This window comes from Pantherophis guttatus, chromosome 1 (genome assembly GCF_059756535.1).
Source record: "Pantherophis guttatus breed Tessera chromosome 1, ASM5975653v1, whole genome shotgun sequence".
NCBI lineage: Eukaryota > Metazoa > Chordata > Lepidosauria > Squamata > Colubridae > Pantherophis > Pantherophis guttatus.
Genome location: NC_142063.1, coordinates 305,330,979 through 305,342,757, shown reverse-complemented (window position 1 = coordinate 305,342,757; position 11,779 = coordinate 305,330,979). Strand labels below are relative to the sequence as shown.

The 11,779-nt window shown below is 35.4% G+C and overlaps 1 protein-coding gene across 2 annotated transcripts in view; it reads right to left on the bottom strand.

The window, feature by feature from the left end:
• Positions 1-2,315: 2,315 nt before the first annotated feature.
• The window catches only part of EPAS1 (endothelial PAS domain protein 1), a 100,694-nt gene continuing 91,230 nt past the window's right edge, over positions 2,316-11,779 (bottom strand). For both annotated transcript variants that reach the window (XM_034427653.3, XM_034427652.3), the window contains exons 13-16: positions 10,861-10,984; positions 10,630-10,753; positions 8,954-9,136; positions 2,316-6,964 (exon numbers count right to left, since the gene is read on the bottom strand). In XM_034427653.3, the coding sequence (XP_034283544.2) occupies positions 6,813-6,964; positions 8,954-9,136; positions 10,630-10,753; positions 10,861-10,984 (583 nt within the window). In that variant the 3' untranslated portion in view covers positions 2,316-6,812. The remainder of the gene's footprint in view (positions 6,965-8,953; positions 9,137-10,629; positions 10,754-10,860; positions 10,985-11,779) is intronic.

The window sequence follows — 11,779 nt, the reverse complement described above, 5'->3', positions numbered from 1 at the left end:
ATAAGGTCCCAAGGTTTATAGCAGATAATCCTCCATTAAAAGACTTAGTGAGTCACAATCCTTAGTTTTAAGAGCCATCAGAAGATACTCCTCAGCTGAAGAGAAGCATCGAGTTCAGTTTGGTGTAAAGACACGGGGTATAAAGGTATCTCAGGTTTATCACATGCTGCTGATGGGCACATTTTAGACTACGAATGATCCAAAAGGTGCCCATCAGCAGCATGTGATAAGGCCTGAGATAAAGCCTTCTGTGCTATGCTGAAATGTGCAGTAAATTTAATGATTCTTGGTTTAGCTAATTTTGGCTGTAGTGAACCCATGTTTTGCTTGGATTAATCTCTCATTTAATAGACCCTCCATTTAATACACTTAAATAGTTTTACTGCAAATACTGCAAATAACACCAAATCAAATATGTAATTATTCAAACTATGTAAAGTGGGGCAAATCATGTAGATTTCTCCCAAGTGAACTATTAATTGAGGTTTTCCTGTAATTTTTTAAAATTATAATCAATAGGCCCTAAATTACATCTAAATATAATAATCATTACATCTCCTTTTTCTTTTTTCTTTTTACAACTCGTAATCCCTTAATTCAAGGTAGAGTCAGGGCAACTGAATGGAATTGAATATTTACTGGCCAGATGCCCATCCTGATGCCTGCATGGAGTTCACAACACAACCACTTCACCACAAGACCACCATGTGGCTCTACATCTTTTTTTTTTTCAGTTATTGAAACTATTTAGCTTTTGAAGATGAAGATATCTAAGGGGCCACCATAGAAAATATACATAAACTTTAGAGAAGCAGAACATTCTATCCAGTGGTGGGATTCAGCCAGTTCGCACCACTTCGGGAGAACCGGTTGTTAACTTTCTGAGCAGTTTGGTAAACTGGTTGTTGGAAGACATCATTAGGGCAGAGAACCGGTTGTTAAATTACTTGAATCCCACCACTGATTCTATCTATCATTTAAGAAACATTTTAATAGGATTCCATTCTTTACATTCATAGCTTTTATTCAAAAAAGTGGAGACAGATTTATTGTTTATCTCTTTTGCCCTGTTACAGCTTCTTATGTTACTTTAAAATGTATTCAATTTGGAGGGAACCTGCATTTGTATCAGGAGGGGGGTAACTTGGAGAAGAGTCAACAGAAATGAACACTCCCCCCCAATAAATTTTCTAGTTTATGCTCATAGAATCAAGACTTAATATGGTCTTCAAAATCATGCAGTCCAGCAGTGTGTATCTGGACTGGAGAATGAGTGTCTCTTCCAACCCCCATTAGCACTCATGAGTAGCCATGGTGGCTGATCTATGCTTTTATGGAGTACCTATTAGAAAAAGTCAAACCCTCTCTTTCTTTCTATAATTAAAAACAAAAATGAAAAACAGTGGAGATGAAATATGATTCAGAACATCAGTAGCTGTCAAAGAAAGGTGCTAAATCTTCCATTATGGTTGCTATACAAGTTCAAAGGTGAAATCAGGTAACTTACCTCAGTATTATGAAAAACCTTTCAGCCGTATAAGACACTTGTCTTTACATGCCTGTGTATGCAGCACCTTGGGCTTTTTTGATGAGCAGCAGGATAGAAACATGATAGAGAAATAACTAACTACACTTTAACACTGAATCTGGTACAAATGGCATGATCAGTTGAAAATATCTAATAATAAAAGTAGACAATATATGTGGTTGTTGGTGCAATAGCCAATTCTTAATAGTTTTAGAAAATATTAGAATGTTTTATTAAATAAAAAGAAAATTGAAATGAATTTGAGATTAATTTGTAATACTGTGAAATTTTAATAATTTCATACAGCTATCTGTAAAATATGTACTTGAAAATCTGAACGTTATACTACATTGATTAACAAATTATGGTCCTTATCAGTGAAGGGGGAGGGAGGCGGAAGAGATTAGGAGGAACAGCAGGAGGAATTTCCTGGGGAATATATTTTTAACTTGGAAGAGCAGATCAAGGAATGTAAACAGTTATATGTTGTTTGTATGGATATTGTTTAATGGAAAATTTCAAGCCACTTAAAAAAGCATAATTCTATCCTAACATAAAATTTATAAATTTTATAGAGAATAAATAAATACGACATGAAACAAGATTCATTTTAGACTTCTCTGAGTGTACCTTTTTGATTAGCTGTCAAAATAATATTTTTTGGTCTATGTGTTTAAAGATAATTGCAAACCTTAATTCTTATATACAATTTAATAAATACTTGCACTTCACAAAGATACTTTCCACTGATGTTTTGTTTTGCCAGAATCAAGAGTCACAAGACATGGAAGGATCAGTAATCTTTAATAAAGTATCAGTGTCAAAATACATTTCTTTATTGAATTAAAAGTTGCCATACAGTTACAAGATTATCAGTAAGAAATTCAACAATAGAGAGAACATGAAATAATTATGACAATAGTTATGGTTAATATTATAAGCATGGTCTCCCTCTTCCTCAGTGTATTTTTAGTAAAAGGTTAGGGGTAAACACTTGAATGCTGAAACTACAAATAAAAATAAAATAGCAATATATGAGTGCCATTCAGGCACACAGCTCTTTATCACAAACAGATCTTTTTTGCTTCAACCACTTTAGCTCCAGAGATGTCACTGTAAATCAATGGATCATTTAAAGTGAACTATTTGAGATTAGCAGCTTAATGTGGATATTTTTAATGTTTCTTCCAAAATTAAAACTTTATTATGATAATAATTGAAAATCTGATCCAATCAAAACTCATATGAGAATCACATTAAGCAAATCAAATTTGCCGCTAAATATATTTTAGTTGAAGCTGTAATACATTGCATTTCTTTGAACATATGCATTATGACAAACTATATATATATATAAACAATACTTTAATGCTTCATAAGTCCTAATTTTTAAATACAATATTCTGATAAAACACTCTTCCTGCAGATCTGAAATTATGCCATATACTTAATTAGTTGTGAAACTATTATCACAGTCTTCCTCCACATGATATCCTCCTGATATATATTGTGGGTTCTGTATTTTTTAAAGTTGCAATCAACATTGGAGAGCACCAAGTTGAAAAAGGGTATATTATGATGGCTATCCTTTGAGAAATTCTTCCTGAAATTTGCATGGCTTTAGGCAAACACTTGGAAATGAAAATTTATACATGTCTTTCCAAAATTATGTCCTTTCTCTTTCAGCAGGGCTTACTATCATATAGGTATAGAATTATATTTGATGGCTGGGTTTGTACTTCATGTGAACCTAGAATATGCATTTTTCAGAGGCATGGGCCACATTTTGTCTCTGGACTGCTTGCTTAATAATTTCTAATTTAGTTCACTACTTTTAGATGAGACAGAGGATATTCCTGTCATCAATTCTGAAGAAGATTCAATTCTCAGTCTGAACAATTTCTGGAATTGGAGGAGTTCTATACCTCTTTATCCTTTGCTGTAAAGATTGCTTTGACTGGCCCTGATTTTTCCTCTGCCTTATATAATCCCACCTGTAGATGCTAATCATCAAGTGGCAGAATGTTAAGGCTAACATCTTGAGTGGAAGACACACTCCAGACTTTTCTTTCACAAGTGCTTGCCCTTGGTACAATGTAGTGAGCTGTTGAGAAATGATGAAAATCCTAATTTGGGGACCAGAATAGCCTCCCGAGTATGAGTATTTCAAAATGGAGAGATTATGTCCTGGAACAAAAATAACCAGGGCACCTTTACAGCATTTCTGAGTCTTTTTTTCCATTCATTATGGAATCAATAAACAAAAGTGTAATGTTTTTTTTTTTTTAAAAAAGATCCCTGAGCAGACCTCATTCCTGAACACTTTTCACTTTAAAATCTTTCTGCAAACAACTTCTTTCATGAGTTTAGCTTGAAGAACTCTTTTCCAAAAATGCAAGCAAAATCTTATTTACATCACATTTAATCTGTTTTTCCCTTTTCTATTAACTTAGCTTTGGCTAGATGGAGCATTGATGTTTGTTAAAACTTCAACTTCTATGTAAGGCAGACAGGCAACTGCTTGGGGTTTACAAGGATTCCATTAATACCTTCAGTGAAGAACATGCAAAGTTCTAGCAGAGTTTTATATTTCTCATGTAGAGAAGAATGGGAGCCATATTTGTAGCAAATATGGACTAAGCGGTTTAAGGCACTTCAGCAGTAAACCACAAATAAATATAGCCCTGAAACTCTCCTTTCCCCCTTCGAAAGGTAATGATAGTCAAGATAATAAATAGGACTTTGAGGAAAGCTTGGCTACATCTTGAACCCACTGTCTTCAATGAGCCTTAAATATTAACACATTTGTCTTTATGAGGGCAATGAGCACAAGGAGAAATATAGTAAAACTGTTTTAATTTCTAAGAGTGGAATTGAATCCCATGTAAGTACACTTCCACTTATACAACAGGATTTTTTCTCTCTCTGATTTTTCCCAGGGGCAAAGAGTCATCACTCCTTCCCACAACCTGCTCTGGAGTGTTTCCCCATAACCCCATTCTCCAATGAAACCAGTTTTACTCTAAGAGAAGTCTCTGTTTTTTAAATTTTCAATTGGTGCTAATTTGCACCAGATAATCATCTAACCAGGTGAAACTTCAGCATCAGGTAACATTTCCTGATTTCCTGACTCTACCTTGGCCTTCTAAAGCTTGTTCTAAAATTTAAAGGGTGCGCAATTGTTTCTGTGTCAAGCATCACACTGAACCTTGGGCAAGCTGGCAGCAGCTCTCCAATATGATGTCATTTCATTAACATCTAAACTGAATTCAAATTAAAGTAATAAACACAACTGATCTCTACTTGCACATTTAATAACTTTACTTTGTTTGTCTTATTAAATATTGTGTCAGCCCCAACACACCGGTAACAACTGTTTGGTAACAACTTTGAGAGGTCTCTAAGGGTTGGGTCCAAAGCTTTTGGGGGCCAGATAAGACCTTAGGGCCTCAGGTTGTACACATCTGTTCTATGGTTTTAATAAATAATTTAAATCTGCTAAATTCCTTGAGCTTATATTATTACTGAATTGAATATACAGCTGTTCCTGTTTACTCAGTAAAGGCAAACAGAACTACATGGAATGAAATGGACTCCTTCTATTTAAATAAATTCCTGAGCACCAACATATTTTCTTATAGTGTTTCTGAAAGTTCAGAATGGTCTTTTGAAAACCTACTAAAAGATTATTTGCATGGAAAGATTATCAACATTAAGGTATACTAAAAAAAAAAGTGACAAAAATCTCAATTGCACCAGAGTCTAGAATTCTTTCTATAGCATAGTAAGCAAACAAGCAAATGTATTTATTTCTGAACACAAATTGGTAGCGTGAAGGATGTGGCTGGCTAGCTGAGGGGGGAAAAACAAAAGCCTAAACTACAATTAGCAGTGTTCATGATAACCTTCAGACAATTCCTGTCATGGCATAACAAAATGATGGAACTGGAGAAAAGAATCCCAAAGAAGCATTCATAATTCAGCCTCTATTTTAAAAGATATTATAAAGTACCAGTTTGTGATAAATATTTAACCCAGGCAAAATTATCAAATCAGTATGGTGGTTGGGTCAAAACATCAGGGAATTAAAACATATACAATAATATAGGTGATTAGTATTTTTTATGACTATCCCCAATTCTCTTTTAAATTCTTGATTTAATTAGACAGATTCCGCAGAATTAATTATCATCTAAATGAGTTCCATTGATTTGGATTCTTTTCCAAAATACATGGTTAAAACCTAAAAAGTCAGCAACTTTCCCACCTATTTCAATTTAGGAAAACATTGAATTGTGGGAGTTCTCTTAAGATCAGGTGAGGAAGGCACTTTCATATTGTTTAAATCCATGGCAGGGATTGGACAGATAGCTTTGGCTCTTCAATACACAACAGCAAAAAGCATCCCTCTTTAAAGCTAAATCAGGATAAGCACTGAAGCCGATTCTCTAAGTTGCATGATCTGTGAGTGCACTTTAAGGTAATATGTAATGTTACAGAGGAAGCAGGAACTAAATGATCCATTCTCACATTTACTTCATTTTCTGTTCTTGATATGCATAGCCTTTGAATACTATTGCAAACTACTGTTTGCGTTACCAGAACATTCAGTTTTAAACAAGGACACTGACCCATATGTTAAATTAGAATACAATTTGTTATTTTCACAGGGATTAGGCAACACAGCAGTTAACTCTTAGAATTAACACAGTTTTTTCTCTTAGTTTTGGATTCGTGAAAAGATTGAAGCTTGAATTCTTTTGCACAGTAGAAAATTTAAGAAACAGTTTGGGGAATGGCCATATAGATCCTCTGTTTGAATAAGGCAGTGCTGACTACCATCAGGGAAAAGATTTATTTCACTTAATCTTTGGCAAAAAATAATAATAATGACACAGTTACAATAAATTGAGCCAAAGTATTACATACAGGCATTAGCACACGCAAAGCCTTTTTTTTTTAATTAGCATGAATATTGAGGAAATTTCAGAACATATAAATTACACACAGCAAAGGGGAATAATATAATATAAATTTTCTAAGGAACACTTTATTGGAATAAAAGGAAAAATACAGTAGATGCATACTTCTTTTAAAGCAAATAAGAAAGTGAGTTAACGTTTCAGAAAGGCCACTATTTGGTAAAGTGGACAAGTTCAACAAGTAAGTAAAATCTTGTAAAAATGTAAATTGGTATTAGAAATTGTCTACTTGCAAAAATATATTTTAAAACTGCAGCTGCTTGGAACAATATCAGCCCGGGGGGGGGGGCACCCAGATTTGCTCAAGTGGCTTGGTCAAGAGCTTGAAGCAAGTCACCTCCCTGCAGAAGCGTCGAACTGCCCATCACCGGGACGTTAACCTCACAGTCATATCGGGTTAATTCTGGCAACAAATAAGGTTCAAAAGAAGGCCCGAGCAGACGACTTGCAACTCCTGAGGGGGGAAAAAACAACAACAACAAAAATAATAATGCAAAAGCTTTGCAATATATTTCATACCCAAGGGGTCTTAGCAGCAGGATTGAATTTAAAAAAATGTCACATTAGTACAATAGAAGTAAAAAAAAAAAAAGCTATCAAAACTATTTTAAAAAACCCAAAAACACATTTCTACCTCTAAATGTGAAGTTATATCCTTATAGTTAATTAAACAAGGATTAAAGGACATAATAAGTGAGCAAAGAAGTCAGAGGCACAAAGTTAAAAGTATTGTAAAAGTTACAACTATTAAGGATCTGGAAACTGTTTTTAGACTCAAATGCTAGGTGAATGGTTTACTACCTATGCCTGTGATGGTGAACCTATGGCACGCGTGCCACAGGTGGCACATGGAGCCATATTGGTGGGCACGCGAGCTCAGCACTGGCACACATGCGCGCACTGGCCAGCTGATATTTTGGGCTTTCTGGGCCCACCGGAAGTAGGGAAACAGGCTGTTTCCTGCCTCCGGAGGGCCTGCGGGGGTGTGGAAGGCTGTTTTCACCCTCCCCAGGCTCCTAGAAAGCCTCTGGAGTCTGGGGAGAGCAAAAAAACAGGCCTACTGGGCCCACCGTGCCATCGCGTGCCAAAAGCGGGGGGAGTGTAGGGTCACGCACGCATGCGCGGGGGTGGGCGGAGCACATGGAATTATGGGTGTTGCTTTTGGCACGCGATGGCAAAAAGGTTAGCCATCACTGACCTATGCTAACATTTCTCCAGTTAATATTAGGCTCACTGTCTATGGAGATTCTCAGTCATCCAGGTCATGTTTTCCCAAAGTTGTTTTTTTCAAAAGGCACTTTTTTTCCCCTTGAAGATGTTTTGCTTCTCATCCAAGAAGCTTCTTCAATTCTGACTGAATGGTGGGAACGGAAGGATTTAACGGAATGATGGGAATTCAGGTATATAAATGATCTATGCAAGGAATATAAATCCTTCCATTTCTATCATTCAATCAGAACTGAACAAGTTTCTTGGATGAGAAGTGAAACATCTTCAAGGAAAAAAATCTCCAAAGTAAGTCCAGTTGTTTTTTGAAAAAGCACCTTTGAGATATTAGGCCCACTGATCAATAATTATCCCTGTTCCCATTTCTGAAATATTTATTTGTTCTTCTCCAGTTTTCTAGCACCTCTGGTTATTTACAAAACAATGCTGCTTTTGACTTATATCAACCATCATATAGATTTCTATAGCCAGTTTATTAACTAAGAGAGATTAATCAAATTAAAAGAGACAGTCTGGTCTAGTGGATTTAGCTAGAAAGCCAAAGGCTGTGAGCTCAAGTCTCATCTTAGCTTTGAAAGCCAGCTGAGTGAACTTGAGCCAATCATTCTCTCTCAGCCCAACTCACCTCACCTCACAGGATTGTTATGAGGAATAATAGGAGGAGGGAGGAGGATTAGATGAGCTTGTCGTCTTGAGTTATTTGTAAAAATAATAAAGGGGGGATAGGAAGAGGAAGAGGAAGAGGAGGGAAAAGAAGGGAAGAGGAAGAGAAGGGAAGAGGAGAGGAGAGGAGAGGAGAGGAGAGAAGAGAAGAGAAGAGAAGAGAAGAGAAGAGAAGAGAAGAGAAGAGAAGAGAAGAGAAGAGAAGAGAAATGAAGAATAGCTATCTCAATTAATGGGAACTGGGAAGAAAAAAAAATATTCCAGAAGGTAGTAATGGCAAACCACTTCCATATTTCAGCCCAAAACAGCACAAGATCCAAGGGAACCCTAGCAACTGAGCTTTATTTATGAGACTATGGAAAAAACTTCAATTTATTTGTTGAGCAGATTGATCATGGTACCTCCTCAGTTAGAGGTTAGATTACTTTCAACATCTCAGAGTAAGAGCCCACCCCACCTACTATAGGAAATGATTTAAAGCACGCGTATCTTTCTTAAAAAGCGAAATTTTAATTACTGTATGTAATTTTTCTAAATTTGACATGACACTTACCTGACATCCTATGAGCTTGCAATACACTGAAGTCCTGATAAGGGGTTTTGTAAAAAGGTGGAGAGTACACAGCTTTGGAATTATTTGCAGAGTTGCCAGAGGACAGGGGTATATCTTGCTGTTGTTGCTGCATCACATGTGCTGGCTGGCCTGGGCCTCTTTGTAGGTTATAAAGAAACTTATCTACAATTACAACATTAAAAAATTGGCTTTAAAAATACTATTAGAAACAGAATGCTTCACATAGTCAAATTTATATTTTGCCTGGGAAAGTATTTGTGTGTGGTGATGGTGGTGGGGCAGATAGAAGTCCCATGTTTTTGTAAAGCAATTTCAGGAATGATGAATTATTCTCTATGGATACTTTTCAGATTGCAAACATCTGCAGAAGGAAATTAAGCAGCCAATAGAATCAATTTAATGGTGAGCATCAGTTCATAATATCTTAAGTTACAAAGATTTTTCAAGGTTAGAACTAGTTTATGTATACATATAATAGGCAGTAATGGAAGATGGAGCTATGTATAAGCATGACTAGATTAGATATTAACAATGAATTCATGCACCCAGTTTTCATTAATATATAATACAGAGATATTCTTACTCTTGGCAAAAGTCATTGAAAGATAGCTGAAAAACCTAAAGGTATTTTGACAGTTGGGTATCGACCTTGTGAATATATGATACTGAAAAGTAGGTAGGACAGTTTTGGATTATTGTTGTTGTTGTTGTTGTTATATACTGTTATTCATTAAACATGAAACCTAGTTAACTGAACATTTAAAAATGTATCACAAATATTATTGACTGGCACTGATGGTTGATATGGGTTGCTGCCAGCATTTACGGGTTGCTTCCAGCAATTATTATTATTATTGTTATTATTATGTTGTTGTTTTTTATGATGACATATTTCTTCTAATCCTAGAGGAGATAAATAGCCAACATATGGCTAGTGGCCATTACGCATTTGTCTAAGCTTCTTTTTAAGACATTTAAATTATGAATCAACATCATATCTCATGGTAATTGACAATGTATTTCTAATCATGTGTTTTGTGAAAAGTATTTTTCTACTATCCATCCAGAATTTTATGCCAGTTAGATTTGCTGGATGACTCCTGGTTCTGAATTACAGAAACCACTGCTGGATATTATCATTTGACCTGCCTGTAGAGTTCTCAGAAGTATCTGAATTTTCACTGTGTGAAATAACACTAGATAAGATGGTCCACTGCTGTAATTCAGCAGAACTTTTACTTTTAAGAATGATGAAGCAGAGTGTAGATAAGGTAACATAGAATTTGGTAAATATGAAAGACAAAGCATGTACATACCTCTGTTACATAATTTTTGGTATTCTGTTCACAGCCACCAAACAGTGACCTATCCCACTATGTGTGTTTTCTTTTGGTCATATATGAACCCTGGTGGCACAGTGGTTAGAATGCAGTATTGCAGGCTGACACTGCATTCTACTGCCAGGAGTTCGATTCTGACCAGTCCACAGTTGATTCAGCTTCCATCTTTCTGAGGTCAGTAAAATGAGGACCCAGATAGTTGGGGGCAATATGCCGACATTTGTAAACTGTAAAGTACTATGGGGTGGTATATAAGTTTAAATGCATTTAAGTTTAAATGCTATTGCTATATTATCAATTTATAAAAATTCTTACCATTAAGGACACTTGTGCTGAGTGACTTCTTTTCTGAAAGCAATGCACAGTTTTCACTTCTGAGAATTTTCATTCTTTTCAACATTAAGTGGGTTGGATTAAGGCCGGATATGTCATCTTGTGTCTATGGTAGGCAAGGTAAAACACAAAGACTCAAAGAATGAAACTTGTACAGCCTTATATTTAAAACCATGAAAGGTAAAATATAGTGAACAGTCATAATAAATTTACCCCATTCAGATGTTGAAACATTTGGTCCTCATAATCTAACTGCCGCTTCAACTTCAGACTGTTGGCAAGAGCTATTTGGGCTGGATTTATATCTATGCCACGCTGCCCAAAACTTTCCAGTGATCTATCAAAACAAACAATTTTTTAAAATTAAGTTGAAACAAGCTTTATTTTAATTTAGAGAAATGTGACATGTTGGTCTGAGAAATCTTTTCTTTTTCAGATATGCTCCTATATCAATGGTTAAAACAGAAGCTTGCAAAAATATTTTTACTAAGACAAAAGTGGCTAGTAGTTTAGAACAGTAGTATGAGATTCATAACTGGCACAATGATAAACATTAACAAATGATAAACATTAATAAGGTGTGTCAATGTTAATAAAAATTGAAACATTATTTCTGTAAAATGTCCTATCAGAAAGCTGAAATGGAAAGAACAGAATGAGCTGTGCAAATTGATAATAGCACTTTATTTAACCATTGCTCAACAACTGTTTTCTGCAGTTAGTTTCTATTGCCTAAGTACTGTTGACTCTCTGGTGTGGGCAAATCACTAGCTTGCGCCATAGACATTCACTCGTTGATACCCGAAGTCAACATTAGCAGTTTGTTTATCTCTAAAGTTAATAAATTATGCAAAGATAAATGGTGGTCTGGGAGTTGCTTGAAAACCACCCCCTCATGGATAAAGCCAATCATATGGATCCCTTCCCTATTGGCTGTACCAACCATTTATTATTTTAATTATAATTTTATTTGTCAGATTTATATATTGTTCTTGGTCAGAAACTCAAGGCAACATACATAAAATTTCTTACCATTTTTTTTCTACAATATTGTGGAGCTGGTTAAACTAAGAAAAAATGACCAGCCCAAAGTAACCCAGTACTATTGGTAATCTAAGTCTCCTCAGTCTTT